Below are 17288 nucleotides of genomic sequence, written 5' to 3'. Positions count from 1 at the left end.
TATATATATATTTTTTTTTTTTTTTCAAAGGATCAACTGCTGATTCTGATAACCTACTTTTCTTTTTATAATGTGGCTATTAGTTGGAATATCCAATTAACATGCATTAACATATATTAATTTCTTGACGTTCAAAATGTGCAAAATCAGCTTCTCGGCTTACATATAGCTCAGGCTGTTATTTATAGCCTGTGCATTAGGCTGTAATGTAGCCTATCTAATAGGGTGCTGCGGATACTATATATGTAACTTTCATCCGGGTCCCTCTTTCCTCGCTCTCAAATCTCAAATGTGAAAATTATTCATGCTGGCTCCGCTGTAATGTGGTTTCTTTTTTTTTTTTTTTCTTTTTTTTTTTCTTTTTTTTTAGCCCAGAGGGGACTCTCCAGTGTTTACCTATTGGAAGTGTGAGTCCTGGTCTCGGTACCCCCCGGAGTCCCCCCAGATCCCTCTTCAGAGTGCGGGGTCATGTAAGGGTGAAGCTCCCGGTACCTCAGAAGGTTATTCAGGAGTCAAGCCGCACTGAGGCATTCACAGTCTTGAACTGCGGAGCGGGCAGACGCTCCGTCAACGCCGGGCCGCTGACCACTCAGCGGGCCTTTGGTTGCCCCGCTAATGGGACAAGCACCCCCGGCTCCCCGTCCTTGTAACAGCGACCCATAAAAGAGCACAGGAGGATGCTAACCAAGATGAATGGCGTTTTTTTCTCGACTCATTCTACACTAATCAGGGCTTTTCATTTGTTATGGCCCTCCTCCAGCCCCTCCGCCGCAGCCTCCATTAGGGCCAGATAACGTATAAATTCATTAAAGTCAAAGAGGGACATTAAAATGGTCATTTGTCAGATCTCTCTTTGTGTGTCCCTAATGGTGGCACATGGTTCAAGGCATTGAGATGATTTTGGTTGGGCTTTTTTTTCCTCAACAGCATTTTGGAGAGGAACGTGGGAACTGAGAAAAAAAAACAAAAAAAACATAGCCTACATGTTTTTTTTTTTTTTCATGAATGGCAAAAAATTTTAAATTTCAAAATTCACCAGTTGCTGGTCTAATCTGTGAAATGCAAATCGTGTTTTTGATACAGAAAAAGTCACAATTTCAGGAATCATTATAGCTCAAATTATGTTATTGTTATGTTATAATGTTTTGATTGAGGTAAAGAAAAGCATTTGAGTGTTGATTTGTTTTGCCTAAGCTGTTTTATTTTCCTGGCTATCCAATCCATCCATCAACTCCAAATTCCACCCTCCACCCCCCAACACACACACATACACACACACACAAACTCACACAGTCAATGAAGCAACCCTCTGCACTAATCCCTTTGTATTCACAGCACCATTCCCACCAAACAATGTCCTAAAGCCTAATCCTAAACCAAGCCCAACAAACCTGGGCCACCTGCTAGCACAAGTCAGCAGCTAAAAGGCCAAAACACAAACTTGAGCAGCCGACAGTCTTGCCCTAAAACACTACTTCACGTGCACGACAATAACATTCATACATGCAGGAACAAAAACACACACACACATGCGTGGATGAGCACACACACACACACACACGCCACATATCTCTCTCACTCTCACTCTCTCTCTCTTGGCTCCCTTCTTCTATCTCTCTCCAGTTCTCTCTCTGTCCCTTATTCCCTCTCTGGTTTCAGGGATGGTGGTTCTGGCTGCGTCGTCATGGGAGACGGCTCTCTCCATCTGCCTCTGCTCTCATTAGCCCACCTCCATCATGCTTTATCAGGCGGACCCACCCCCCTACCCCACTCCCACCCTCCTGGACCCTCTTCACTATTCTGACAACCCCCGCCCCCTGCTCTATACATAAGCCTGAGATGATAAGTGTTCTCCCTCTTTGTGTTGGCCAGGATAAGACAATGCCACACAGCACTACAGAACATCATCCATCTCATAGGTCATCAATCTAGGACACAAAAGATGAAATGTAGCTCGAACTCCCTTTTGGGAGGGGTCTCTCTTTGCGTATAAGAAGCTTCTTTTCCACCTCTCTCTCTGCTTTTCCCTGCTAGGTTCGGCTTTTCACCAACAAAGTCTTATCCCTTGCCTGGCCGAATGCGAGGGAAAGTGCTTAGGCAAGCATGTCAGAAATTGAAGTACTTTTTTAGAAGAAAAAAAAAATCTCTGTGCATGATAGCAATGAATTTTGAAATTTACATAGACACTTTAGAGTTTAGCTGACTCTCTTCACCAGAGGAACTTACGCACAGTAGTCTAAATATTCCATATCCAGACATGAAATTAACATTTTCATCAACTGGCTATACAGTGAAATGGATTCAGAATTTATCCAGCCGATTCAATTTTTCTGCAGCCAAAGTCATTTTTAGACTTGGAGAGCCAGATTGAAAACAGGTTGTCTATCTGCCAACGTGTCTACTTGAACTGACAGACTAACCAGCCTCTGCCAAATTTCCCAGAATTTGTCTGGTGGCTAGTGCTAATTTCAAGGCCTGTTCCAAATAAATAACATCATCTTCTTTTTGTTTCCCCTCCTCTCCGCCTAATTAGTTTCACATTCTCTCACCAATGTGCGGCTTTTGTCTTTCAGCATTGTCTCCGACAGCCTCATCATGATTTGGGGTCTTAATATTTTATTTATTTTCATTGAACAACTATTTAACAAGGAAAACCCAAATCTCTTTTTCAAAAGAGACCTAGCCAAGAATGCAGCGTCTTGACAAACATCAAAATTGCAGACAAACAACATACAACAATGCACATTTTAAAAAATACAGTCAGAATCACATAAAGGGTAAATATTATCTATCATGCAGTTCTAACATGGATGGTTTTCAGGTAGCAACAATAGCTGAGATCCTGACAAAGTGTTTTAATACTTGACGAGTTGCATGCAGCATCATGCGGTTTGACTGTTTGTCCATCTGTGAGCACATGCCCAATAGCTACAACAAAAGCATTCCCTATGACAAAGTGATGATTTACTAATGTGTGATTGTTACTCATTAGTATAGCTGAAAATTGGTTATTAAAGTTGTTGCCAACAGTAAACAAATAGGGATCTGCAGCAAACCAGTTCCAAGCTTGTCAACAAATGAATGTTATTTCATGTTGATGCTTCGTTTTTCACTGTGGCAATTACAGTCATTAGACTTTAAATGTTGCCACAATGACATTAATTGTTGAATCCCTATAATAAACCACTGACAATCACAAGATTTGTGAGCAAAAGCAGATCTGTGTGTAATTGGATTGGAGGGAGTTGTCGCATGCTGTTTATCTCCCTTCATCTTGACTCTCCTCTCATGTGCAGGTAAAGTTGGGTCATCTTTACAACAAACAACAAGAGGGAGAAAGCATAGCCACCGGAATTCTGTTCAGTTCACACCTTTGGGTTAGAATTGGGTGATATTGTTCTAGCCAATCGAAGTGATTTGATGGGCAAACAACAAACAAAAATCTGGTGGTTAAGCCAGATTTTTGCATCCTCAAGGATTCTGAGTCCTCAAGGATTCTGAGTTCAGGGTGAAGCAAATACAAATTGCATGGTTGGTGATCTTGATTCACAAGAAACTAAAATGATCACCTTTCTGTTATAATATTTAGAAAACAGTGGAACAGGCCATTAGGGATAATGAAAAGAGCCATCAGTTATGCCGCAGAAGAAAAGAAAACATTGCAGCAGTTCCTATGGCAACGCCAATGTGACCAAAACCCCTAATCCATTTTACGCAGATGTTCTGCTAAACCATTCTGCCCCCATATCAGGTTAACCTGTTAATCTGCCGTGTGTGTCTGGGTCTGGGGGCTTTACACACAATCAGCATGATGAGCGCTGATCCATCCGCAGACCAAGGTGCCATGGATGCCATTACCACACCACTCCAATCAGACAAGCTCCTCTGTCAGTACCACCAGGACACATGATGGAAGGCCGATACATCACTTAGTTTCTATACATCTGTGTATCATATGAAACCAATCAAGCATTTTGACCCCTTTCACTTCGAGGTATAAGGGAACCTTGGATTCCAAGAAGGTGCATACTCACCCTGTTACTTGATCATGTCAAATATTCACCTCATATTGGCCTCACCAATGATTCATGACATAGGATCGTAGCTGGCGCTCCCTATAGGCTGACTAGGCAAATGCTAATCAAGCTAAACTCATCCCTGGAATAGGTAACAACATCTTTAGATCAAAGTAATTCTGATTATGTTTTATAATAGGGGTGGACTGCAGGCAGATGGTTGACCTCTATGTTAGTCTCTGCCTTGCTGTAATGAGTTAAGGCAGACCAGGGGCTTGTTCTTTCACAACGGAGCTGAACCAATCCACCAGGGAATCAGCCGGACCACCTCAGGTTAATCTTGCACCGACCTGAAATGCCCATGAAGGATTAGGCCCGGCGTACACCTGCTACTGATTTTTTAGCACACCAATGTGACTTACTGCTGTGCCATTTAAGAATCACAACCACAGTCTAAGAATATACCTAACAGAAGAGCAGGCTTCTTCTGTTACTCGGCCACCATACGTGTCTATCTGATGACGGCCTATTTACAGATCGATGGATAGGAAGCTGCATTATGGAATGCCAGCAACATGAACTGACACACATAGTTTCGGCTTTCCAAGTGTGTAATATTTCATGGCAGGCATACCGTGTGTACCAAACAGCATGTATGAGCTATACTTTCCCCGACAGTTAACAGTCTGTTGCTCAAAACCATTTTGGCCTAAGAATAGTAGTGTTTTTTTTATTATTTAAATTAAACAGAACATAAATGTTAGAGTAGTAACACATAGGTTAAACATACTAACTTCAAAAGTTGCAAATGTGCTTCCTGATTTGAGCTGGGAAATCCCATAATGCCTTTGGTGCAGCCTCCGCCAGAGACTAGAGCTCTGGAAGAAACGACTATGGCCTCGAGTGAGATGAGTGAGTGAGGTACGCTGGTGGAGAAGCTTTGAAAAGAGAGTTCAAAAGATTAATGTATGTGAAGTAAACCTGCCTTCTATAACTGAATGATGACATAGTTGAGCTCATCTCACTCACAAATACATTACTATTATTGGCAAGATATGCTGAGTGATGTAACTACTGAGACTTCCTAGAGATTTAGTGTGAAGGTCTAGTAATGTTCACAACATACTGTTATCCACGAAAGTCTGTCTTGCAAAGCATCATTGGATTATAATTCCATGGTTAAATCATCATATTCTTACTGAGGCAAGGCTAAATGAGCACAATTCAATAGTGTCTATTTCTCTGAACTGTCATTGACCTGAAAGGCATTAGGCTACGCCTTCCTTTGGAAGAGGTCACATGTAGGCTACACTATTTACCTGCTACACTACTGAGCCCACAGTAGCTCTCTGCCACCTTGTGGCCTTTCTGGGTAACGCCAACTATTTTAGGTTTGCAGTCCCTAATTTGTCCCTCTGTGGCTCCCGTAGATTTACGGTTAGCCAGACGTGTATTAACCTCCTTGGTGTCAACGCAGTGACTAACGGGAAGTAACGTACACACAGTTTTGGACAAGCAGCAGCAAGATGAATAGATGTTAGCCTTTTGAGCAATCCGTTGACTTACAACTTGTTACTCTTTAATCATTTACTAATGTATTCGAGGGAGAATGTCATCCGATTTAACATTAGACTTCGAAAATCATCAACATCATCCTATGATGGATAGTGAACCTGGCATCATCTCCATCGACCAGGATGGCGAGTGGGGTAAGCGGCGCCTGACTTTCCAGAAAGACCGACACAGCTAGATGGATGTAACTTAGCTGCTGCCAAGCAAAGCAACGACTACATTGTAACTTGTTAACAACCTCATGTTCCCAGCAAGGCTACGCTTTCAAGCTAATCCTGCTATACTAACATTGCTAATTTACAATGCTAACGCTAGCAGCTGAGCCTAACCATGGAGATGACGATGTAACGTTTTGAGACTAGATGTACTAACGTTATTAGTTGAACAGCTAAATCGGGTAATATGTTGCCTGTCATGACAGTAACCTAGCTGGCTACTCTAGTCAGTTGTTTTCTTTTGCCAGCAGGTGTAATAACGTTAGTTTGTAAATGTAAACACTTGACATGAAGTTATGTAACTAACGCTATATCAAACACACAGTTAACTTTGCAGCTTTTCTACAGTATGCCAAGACACAGTAGATTGAGAGTCATACATGAAATCAAACGTGTTGTTCAGAGATGTGCATAACTTTAATGCACATCAGTTAGTCATTATCAGTTAGTTTATAGTCCTCTATATTTTCTCAACTCTTATTTTCAGTAAGACTAATCATAATTAGCATCTTGACTAAACTCTGCGATAGAATGTCAAATATTTGATGATGTAGCCGCTGCTCATTACAGTTCTACCAAGTGAAATCACATCGCTGAGGACCTTAATACTGCTTGTCTTTGTGCTTGTCTTTACACAGACATCAGCCTGTTTGATGAGTTGGGCAACCTGGGAGATGCAGACGAGCTTCTGGAGGCCCTGGAGAATGCTGGCTATGTAAGTGACTAACATGAAGAGTGGCCACCAGTAATCCTGTAAATCAGAATGACTAACTTTATTTGTCTAGTACAATAAATGTACAGGAAATGTATTTGCTGACATTGGTGCAGAGACATATGAACAGCTAATATAGTAACACAGAAAGTTACATAATGACACATGATACAAGGACAGCAGGTCCTCACATACCGTGTAAAGGGACAGTGCAAGGCAATGTTTTGACAGTAGATTAAACATATCAGTCTACATGTATCCATTCAACTCTTAAGTAGTCGCTGAGCTTGGAAAACTGCTTCCTGACTACTTATACTATCTGTCTGTCATGTTGACTGTTTTGTTATACTCAGCAGAACCACATTGCTTCCAAACTAGTAGTTAGTACAGCAATTATATGCCTACACTATGGATTTGAAATTGTCTTTTGTTACCACTCTCTTGCGTCCTGACGAGGTCCAGTATTTCAAAAGTGTATGTTTGGTTTCTCAGGCCGCTGAGGGTCCTGACCTGGACTTTGATATCGACCTGCCTCCCTGGAATGGAGCGGACGCTGGCAGCACCTGCACAGGTACAGTAACACAATCACACTCTTTGTTCACATCTGTGTTAGCATGGCAGGTAGAGATCACATTTCAGCAAGAGAATGGGGAAATCTGAGCTGAACAAAAAGAGATAGTCTTATGTTTTGACCTGACCTCCATACATTTAATATTTCTAAGGTGTAACCTAAGAGATGTGCTTTTGCTGGGTGATATGTCCCATTAATTTGATTGGATAATGCAATTATGTGGAAATGATATCAGCCCAGTATTCTCAGGCATAATGTTGTAAGGGACTGTTTTGCTGCACAACTCAGTAGTGAGTGCTGTTCAGGGAAGGATATTAAGCTGTTAATTGTTGTTATTGGTTTTTCAAAAGTTACCCGCCACTCAGACTGTTTACTAGCTGAAATATTTCTCCATAAAATTAAGGAAAATTTACACAGAGAAGTTTAAATGAGTAAACACAGTCAAAGCCATCCATGTTTTGGATGGCTTTGACTGTGTTTACTCATTTAACATGCGTGCATTGCTTATTTATCATTCAAATGCAAGAAAGCAGGTGTAGCCCATTGATTAGGTTTGGCTTCATGGGACACACTAGGTTACACTAAATGAATGAATGTTATAAAATGAATGGTTTTTGTCTTGACTTCATACATGGGAACACACTGGGATAGTGTGTTTAAATTAAAGTAATTGGAGGGAAACTGACTTTTTCCTCATTGTGGACACTTGCCTGCCAAAGTGGCTGACAGAATTGAGTTACCCTCTACTGTCAGTTCTTACCCACATCAGCCCGTCTTGATAAGCCTCCATATATGGCATGTTGACTGTATCTTTGTCCTTGTGCATCCAGATGGTGAGGTGAGTGTGGCCTCTCTCTCACCAGCCCACACTCTGAGCTCTGTCCCCTCTCCTGCCTCAGTGGAAGCCTTGTCACCATACTCCTTATCAGTAAGTCGCAGCCTTCCCTTCCCTCTCCATCTCAATCTGCAGTGTTTGACTTGTATTTTCCATGCAAATTTTATCCGTGTCATTGGAGAGAGTTTGCATTTGTTTTGTGCACTTGGTTGCATGTGAGTATTTACATATGTGCCCATCTTGGAGCGCAGTTGAAAAAAAAAATAAACTTCTTCCAGATGGTGTCCAAGCATTCTTTGGCAGCTGCTCTTTGCTTTTGGATAGACACAGACACACACACGGACACACACACCTGAGACACTTATTAACAAATGCCTTAAACACCTTGTCAAACTAATTATTCGCTGTCCATCTGAGTTATGCCCCGCCCCCTCGTTAAAAAAGGTGCTGACAACTTCAGCCACATTAGCATAATTTAGCAGGCAGATGTTTTCACAGCGTGTCAAAACAAGGACAAAGGTTACGTCTTCGTCTCGGCCCCAACACAGTCTGCACACATTTGTCTGCTAACTGAATCACCCTGACCGAATCCAAGGACACGTTGGCATACTCCACAGTCTTTGAATATTGACAAGGACATTTGATGCACACTACATATGCAATTTGGTGGACGTTTTTACTGTACCGTGAGTATATACATTATTAGAAATGGGTGGCTTCAGTAGGAATCGACACCCACACCCTTGCTAAACAGGAACACGTTCATATTGTTCTCATGTTTATGGATTAATTCATAATCCATAAATTCCTCTAGTCACAGACTCAGAGGTTTTGAAGCCCAGCCATATACTGGTTTATTATACCTCAGGAGCCTTAACAGTGCTGTTATGTAACTCTCCAAGGTTATGTGTCCACCAGGAACCTCTGTTCATGACAATGACATTGCTATTGTTTTAAGGCTCAGAGTGCTGAGCACCAAGAGCTAAAAATATTTAAACTTTTCATAGAAGAGCACTGCGCTTCAAACAGAACCAGTGCTTCCCCCAAACATCTGTTTAGTGCTGGCACATAAATGTGTCCAGTGGATCCAGGACCTAAGCCCCCTCTGCCTCCCCATCCAGGATGAGGCCCTGTCTCCACAGTCCCAGCCCTCTCCTGTCTCAGTCTGCTCAGAGTCCAGCGGCTTCTCTGAAGCCCCTCCACCAGCCAAGAGAGCCCCGAAGAGGACCAGCCAGGCCAGAGGTGAGACGACCTGCACCACCACACCTCAGCTCATTCTGCCGTGGTCAATAGTTTTGTGCTCTTTGTGTAAAAGGAAAATTCTCTACCACACTCTCGATTTGCAGTATGTGAACAGGAGAACAAAGATAGACAGAAGTGATCTGTCATTAGAAATGACTGAGTTTGTTGAAAAACCTGAAAAATTGCATGCCTGACTATTCTTTGTCTAGTCAAGCGAGTGTTTATTATATACAGTTGTTATAGTGTGGTTATACATAGCAACTGTAAATGCAAATTACTCCACCTATAACCAGTAAACGTCAGTTTGTGAGTTGTGAGGCAGCCTTCCCCGAATTTACCATATATCCTGCTACCCCCCTTCCCCCTCCACCCCAGCCAAACCAGCTCAGCTAGTCAAGAGGCCGATCCAGCTTGGCCCCAAGGTCTCCATCCAGCCCAAGCCGGTGATTACAGCTGTGCCCTTGGCCCACGCAGCAGCTCCCCTGCAGGCTAAGACCATCATCATCCAGCCCCTACAAGCCACTGTGCTGCCTGTGGTCAAACCATCTCCGGTCAGCATCCAACCGGCGCCCCCTCCAGGTCAGAGCTGACACTGCACCACTTTGCCTTTCATTGCATCACACCACACTAGATTGCATCAGACCTGTACAGTTGTCTTACTGGCGTATGACGTGTCACACTCAGTAATGTGTATGTTAACAATTATTTCTGATTCATAGGAATTTAGAGAGGAGATGTCACTGGCAATGTTTGGTGTTTGAGGTGAAATTGGTAAAATTTGTTGCTTACTGATGATTTTGCTTTTGTGTCTTAGCCAGCAGATGGTGCTTTAACCTTATTTTTTGCTCATCAATGTGCTTCAGTCTTCTTGGTCCCAGTTTGATCTGCTTGATGGTCAAGTAGCAATAAGTTATTCAGAGATTTGAATTCGTGATATTTCATTTTTCTAGCCAAAACACACCCTAAATTGGCCTACATTTGAGAACATTATAAGTAATTTTATAACCCGAGTGTATAGGTCATTGATTTTAAAACTCAGGTCTGTATAGGTAATTCTGGTTCAAGTTCAAGTGTGTTTATTTGTCATATATGCTTATATAAATGCTTGTATGCTGTGTACTCTCAGTATAAAAAGAATGAACGTAATTCACAAAGATACATAAATAATTCATATAAAGAATCCAATTAAAATGGAAGGAAAATAAAAGAGCATAATAACATAATATTGTAGTGGAAGTTATGGCTAGTGCAATGATATAAAGTGTTTGTAAAGTGTTTTGAGTGTCCATAGAAAACATGTATTGCTGCCAGAGAGTGAAGATGTCCTGAGACAGTGGCCGTGTGACCATGGCCACATTCTAGGCTAGTTTGTGTGTTTAAGTCGTTGTTGTTCTGTGGTTCATCCTGCCTGGTTTACCAATCTGATCCTGTCTGTGCCTTACATCAGCAGAGGCCAAGCCAGTGTAAACACTTATGTCACTTATGTCATGGGACCCATGTGGGCGGAATATCTGCCCTCTCTAGACTTGAATTTGAACTTGGCCCTCCTGTCTGCCTGGTAACAGATAGTCAAGATGGCAAGGGGCAAGATATCCAGCCTGAGGATGCCAAGTGGGGGCATAAGTTAGGACCACGCAAAATTATAATGAGTCTCCTTGGTCTAAGATATTCTCATCAATATTTTCAACTGAGGAGTAGGCCATATACAAGTATATCAGGCAGATATATTAGGCAGATGGAAAAAATCTATAGATATTTATTGATGAGTTTCCATATCTTGGAGTCTGATGCGGGCAGTCATGCATTTCCGAAGAACAAACAGGATGACAAGTGTTCCTGAGGCTTGTAATTGATGTTGACTTTCATCTGTATGAATTCTTTATGCACATAGTAAGCTTGGGCACAAGACAAAGCCTTGGCATTCATTAGCAGGACGGCTAACACTTCTACACAATTAGCCCTGACAGGTCGTTTAGTATTAGAGGCGGAGGCTGCTGGGCCGGTGTGAAAGATGGTTCCTGGCACAGACTTACTGGAGGTACTTTGGCTGAGGGTGGGCTGAGCACCGGGTGCCTCCTAGAACTACTACTGTAAACTGTGAACAGGGCATTTATAAACACAGGGAATATTGTGTTTCTTGTTGAGGTTTTGCTAGTTTCTCTGTTTTAGACCGCAAGCCTGTAAATACACATGCACTTTTATGTGTGTGCATGCACATAAAACACACACACACCTCTCAGTTAGGAATGTGGAGGGTTAAGACCACAGGTCAAGACAGTAAACATCTTTTCCACCTGTACTTTAAAAACAGAGAGTCCTATTAAAGCCCAGGGGTTAATGTAGGTCACAGAGGTGAGGGGGTTCAAGGAGCTGGCTGTGCCATCTGCAGAAAGAGAGCCAGACTGATAAGGCTTCCAGCTACTAGTACTAGACGACTGAGGGATGATGTTTTTGTTATGGGTGGCGAGACAAATGTGGGATGAGAACATGCTCACAAACACAAACACACAAGAACAAACACTGACACAAACACTTGCACAATAATCATACACATAATCATATAGTACAAATATGATTATAGTCTTGCTGAATCCTGTAATTTGAGTTTGTATGTGTTGTGTCTCTCTCTCAGGACGTCCCGTGGTGCTGTCTCAGCCAGGCCAGGTGCTACAGATCCAGACACAGCAGGCCGTCACCGGCCATGTGGTCGCCATGCCAATGCTGAGCCAAGACAGGCCCGCCCCTGTCACAGCTCCGTCAATGGTCTCCGTCACACTCCGAGCATCTTCCTCAGATGATGATGTAAGTCCTGTCCAAAATCTTAGTATTTATCACTTCAGTCTGATTTTCTGAGAGTTACTACATGGTTACTCACAGTATTACTCAACAGTATTGTCACTCAGAAAGCATTCTTCCCAGGGGCGTAGTGGAGGGAGAGCGCAGAGTAGTGCTACTACTTATTGTTGAATTTCCACCCCTGGTTTGACAGAAATCGTGTAATTGTTTTTTTAATAAATGAAACAAAACTTAAATGAAAGATGAATAAATTAAAATATCAATCACAGGGTTAGGGTTCATATTCTTACAGGTATTCAAGTTCAAGTTCAATGTATTTATACAGCACACTTAAAAAACAACACTTGTTGACCAAGGTGCTGCACAAATCTTAACAGAGCAGATCAAAAAGGCAACAGAACTAGCAAAACAAACAGCAACATAGCACAAGGACACAAACCAATAAAATAAAATACGATAATATAAAATAAATAAGAAAATATATAAATAATCAAGTCACCTACAAACAAATTTCATATAGAATCAAAGGCTAAAGAGAGATGGGTTTTGAGGCGAAATTTAAAAGTGTTAATAGTGGGGCGATTCTGATGCTCCGAACTTTGTCTTGATTGGTTGAGCTCAATATGATTGTCCAAAAAATTTGGGTTAAGGTGGGATGGGGGGCAGTGCTCTATCAATTAGAAAAATAGTACTATAACACTAAATGTCTCTTATTATTACCAGCCAGATATTGAGAAAGGATGAATGGGCCTGAATGCTTAAGGGCATCCAACTGCCCAGCATCCTTGTCAAAAAGTTTGTGTTTGAGTGTTTTAGAGAAGCACATATGCGTCTGATTAATACACACAGCAGTTAGTCCTGTTCCCAGTGGAAGAGTCTATCTCTCCCTCTGTGTTTCACTCTCCAGTCCCTGGGACGTTTGGCTCAGAAGCTGCCAGACTCTGGAGGGAAGCTGTTCGAAAGGTCATGCTCATTCAGTTGCAGCCTAACTAGAAACGTGCACACGCACTTTATTAGACAAAGCCTCTTCATAGGAATATAGACAGTACTTTCAGGAGGGGCGTGTCTGTGTGTGTGTGTGCTTGCGTGCTAGTGAGAACTTGCGTGCAGCTGCATGCTTATGAGTGCATGCTTATGAGGGTGTGCATGCACTTACATACTATGTAACTATGGTGCTGTTGTTGCCATGCTTATACTTGGACTGGACCCCGTCCAACATACATTCTCTCATCTTACCCTATTTTTAACATTTTATATTTCACAAGCCATTAAGTTTAAATTCTGGATAAAATACTAAAACATAAAATGGCAAAGGAAAAACGGTCACACCTATTATTTATGATGGTAAAAGTAATTTTCCATGCTGAAAGAAAAGAAGTTATTACACTGCATGCACCATGCCACTCAGTAAAGCTTAGCCTCGTCACCCTTTAGATGCAAATGGCCGTTTCTCTTCTAAAGTAAATAAATAGAGCAGGATCTCAGAAAATTACAGGAACATTTGTTTCTTAAAATGATCTAACTGGTCATCAGAATAAGCCATGTGATGGTGCCACTGGGAGAGCATCCGTGGAGCCACAACATCCATAGATGATCATTATTGGCCGTCGCTTTGTTTGTGCCCATGGGGGGTTTATTGGAAGGATAGATGCATTATGTAATTTGAAATCACTTATAGGAGGACATTCACCATGTGAGATAACAAAGGGCGGTTTCTTCCAGTGTTGCCTTAAAGGGTGATGTCAGGACAGCTGCAGCGGACAGACAGATGCACACACACACACGCACACACACACACACATGCGCGCAAGCCATACACACATCTGACCTGCGGTATTTCTCCTTCTCACACACTCATGCCTCTTAGGTCTGTGTAATGACAGCACAGGACAGTCACATACACACAACAGAGCTTTCAGGGGATCAAATAAGGTACTATTTAACTGCAGCGGGGACTGCCCGAGAGATTTTAAAGTGGGCATAAGCAAAACAAGAAAACTCAATTATAGTACTCTTTGTTTATACTACAAGCTCGTGGTTTCTCAATAAAATCTCCCCATCTTTTGTGCTTGCTGGTCTTATTTTGGGTGGGAGAGTTTATGTTGCATTAAAGGCCTAGAGCTAGTTTGTTGGCCTGTGTTTCTTATTCACTCCTCTTTGTTGCTGTTTAGACTTGAACAAAGTGCAAATGCCTCGTCTCCTAGCCCTAACTCTTAGCCGTTATATCTCAGTGTGACGTGTTGTGTAGCCAGGGAGTTAACATGACTTCCAGCAACATCAGTGTTCTTTCAAGCATCAGTCTCCTGCACAACAGTCCCTTGTGGTTTTGCTCTTGTCTGACCTTCAGTCAGTTGAGAAACTCACACTCTCACTCTCTCCTTTTCTAGTTGCTTTGTTCTTCTTTGTGAACAGGACTTCCATGTTCACAGTTTGTCTCATTCGCTGTCTGGGTTACTTTGACGTGGCGCTGAAGTTGCAGAAATGCATTACCGGACATACCATTACGTTACTGTTTACTGTTAATTAGGTTGAACCATATGGGTCACATTTGTGGAATGCTGCCTAAATCATCTGCAGTGATATCTGTGGTTACTTTGGGACAACAAAACACACACCAGACACAGAAACACAGAAAATGGATCCAATTTTCAGCTATTATGATGTTATAGGAATTATGACCCTGATGCATTACCTGCGAATGAGAAAAACATTAGCCACAACCCAGTCAGAATGCTACATTTTACCAGTTGACTCAATTTTTGTTGACATTAACTATGTTTTCCATGAGGAATTTTTTTCATAATTAGCCACCAGTAATAATAATAAAGTGATTGTTGTTGTTTTATGAATGGTAATGGTTGACCTCTAGCTGTAAAAACACTCGGCCTCTAAAAGGACTGAGAAGAACTTGTCCAATTACCATGGGCATAATCGAGTCTGGAGAAGCGCTTGTCGTGCCAGACCTCGAGAGCAGGGGCGAGGAATTCCAAGCCCCGGAGGCCAAGACAAATAAGCCTCTCAGCCATTTGTAAAGCCGACTGAGTCAATAAAGTTTACAATAGGCGATTAAAGGGGAGGGGTCGCGCACATTAATTGTGAGAAAAAACAAAAATAAGACAAGGTTTTTGGAGCTGACGCCTCCATGAAAGTGTTTGCCAAATTCTCAAGATGGAGTGGTGGAAGGTGAAAAAGAGCCGCAAGTGCAGTCAATAAACAGGGAAGCTAGTATTTTGGCATCAGTTTCTTCAAGGGTGAATAGGGCTTTTTACATAGATCTCTCAGTATAGGCAGGAAAAATGGTAGAACCTGTCTGTTTTAAAAATAAAGTACCTCATAGCCATGATTCAGTCTGTTTCAATAAATACAAGTTTCTGCATCGTGGCTGAGTGTGCGGCTACTTTGTTTTTATTTTTATGACTGCGACTAGCCGTGACCAGCAGCTCTACAACCCCGCTTGTGCGTCCTCTCCTCCTTTTGAGCTTCAGCAAGTCAGAACCTGACTGTTTGCCATGTCAGCTGTGCTGCACTAGTCAGGTGCAATGGTTTAAAATGGACCTCGGAGTTCTTTCCATATAGCCTAACTCAGCTGCCTTGGCCCGCCGAAAAACTCTTGAGCCATATGATGATGCGTGTGTGTATGCTTGTGTTTGGACCTGCTGCAGCTGGGTTCACTTTATAAGTTCGTTGTGGTTTGGCTACAGCACAGTGGTTGGAGTGAGTGGGTTGGGGCATGTGTAAAATGTCTGTTAAAGATGGCATGTTGGTGCATTTTGTATCTGTCATTCTGTGTCTGTGTGTGTCACTGTTGGTGGTATGTACAGTATCTTGGCCTATAGTTAGGCTATATAAGCCTGGGTGTTAAACGTCTGCTAACGATTACATATTTGCGACAGGTGTTGTGCAGGACAGGGGATTTGCGACAGCTGTAAACAGCCATCAGGGGTTGGGTGACTGTAATGTAATGGGCTCCTACACACTCAGGGATTTAGCCGATGTGTTCTAGACTGTAAATCAGTCCAGCCTGGCAGTGCGGACCTCAGCGAATCCTCCTATCACGGCATGCTGTGATTCTGGGCGTGATTCAGTCCAGAGACTGGAGTTGAAGTGGTTAAGATAGATTGGATGGAAAAGGACCTCCAGCCCAGTGGGTGATGCTTTTTTGGGCTTGCTCTTATCAGACTGTGAACTGTTTCTACTTGAATTCTCTTTGCATCAGATTGTCCAGTTTCCCAATGGTATTGCTCAGTTGAGGTAATGAAAAAAAAAACATCACGTTGAGATATTTCCAGTGCAGCTACAGTGGAGTTTGACAGAAGGACATTTTTCAGCTGTCTAAAACATCCGCAGTAAATGTCAGGTTTTGACTGAAATGAATGAAAGTGCAAAGACTTCCTTCTAGACTCATCATTTTGCATTGATGTTTAGCATTCATATAGGGAGAAATCCATTGTGGAAGAGGCAGAGATGCCAATTTCTCCACCGACAGTTGCCTCAATAGACCAGAATAAAATACAGCCGCAACTAGACATGTTGCTTTTTTAGTAAAGGACACGACTTGCTTTTTCTTAACTGGAAAAACTTGCTCTCTTGCTCTTACTATGCTATCGTTATCGCTCTCCCCACCTACACATATAACCCACAGCTGAATGCAACAAGTTCAGGCACATTCTCTGGGAGTTGTCGAAAGGCAATGTAGGAAATCACTAACTGAAGTAGATGAGGCAGAATGAGGGAAAGTGGATATACCAAAAAAGTAATTTGCAACACAAAATGACTCCTGGAATGCATTGAACATCACAGATTGATGATATCTAACAGTGTAACAGTATCCAAGGGTGGAATTTTCCTTGAATAATCAGCGATATCTGATGGAGTGTTTCGGTCACGTTGGCCTTCAACCTCCCTCTCTTCTTCAGGGACTTTAATTTTTTTACCTTCAAACCCGTTTCACCTATGGAACACACGTGCCGCAGCTACCCGTGTTTACGTCCTCTAGTAAATTCAGGAAATGTTTTCATCCCACCTTGTTAAATCAAGGCCCTCCCATTTGGATGGGCTAATGGGTCATCACACACTTCCTCCTGGATTAACCCTTTGAACCCTGAATGGAAAGAGCAGTCCCTGAACAACAGTGTGGCGGTCAGGTGTGCTAGGATCGTTGGGCTTCTAGTCAGCTTGTCTGGTCTTGCTTTACTCCAAACCTGTTTCATCCATTGCAGATTTGCTGAACAGGCATTCTCTTTTTCTGCAACACCTTGTTTCACCTTGCCAGTTACACACTAGACATGGGACGATATGCTTTTCTCACAATACGATTCGAAACGTGATA

General features: G+C 42.3%; 1 protein-coding gene across 1 annotated transcript in view; it reads left to right on the top strand.

The window, feature by feature from the left end:
- The first annotated feature begins 5508 nt into the window (after nt 1–5508).
- Nucleotides 5509–17288, top strand: part of atf6 (activating transcription factor 6) — a 35645-nt gene continuing 23865 nt past the window's right edge. The window contains exons 1-7 of the mRNA XM_071917592.2: nt 5509–5725; nt 6442–6518; nt 7008–7086; nt 7917–8014; nt 9043–9163; nt 9539–9742; nt 11796–11965. Coding sequence (XP_071773693.1) covers nt 5626–5725; nt 6442–6518; nt 7008–7086; nt 7917–8014; nt 9043–9163; nt 9539–9742; nt 11796–11965 — 849 coding nt within the window. The 5' untranslated portion in view covers nt 5509–5625. The remainder of the gene's footprint in view (nt 5726–6441; nt 6519–7007; nt 7087–7916; nt 8015–9042; nt 9164–9538; nt 9743–11795; nt 11966–17288) is intronic.

This window comes from Centroberyx gerrardi, chromosome 9 (genome assembly GCF_048128805.1).
Source record: "Centroberyx gerrardi isolate f3 chromosome 9, fCenGer3.hap1.cur.20231027, whole genome shotgun sequence".
Classification (NCBI taxonomy): Eukaryota; Metazoa; Chordata; class Actinopteri; order Beryciformes; family Berycidae; genus Centroberyx; species Centroberyx gerrardi.
This window is presented reverse-complemented; position numbering and strand designations above follow the sequence as displayed.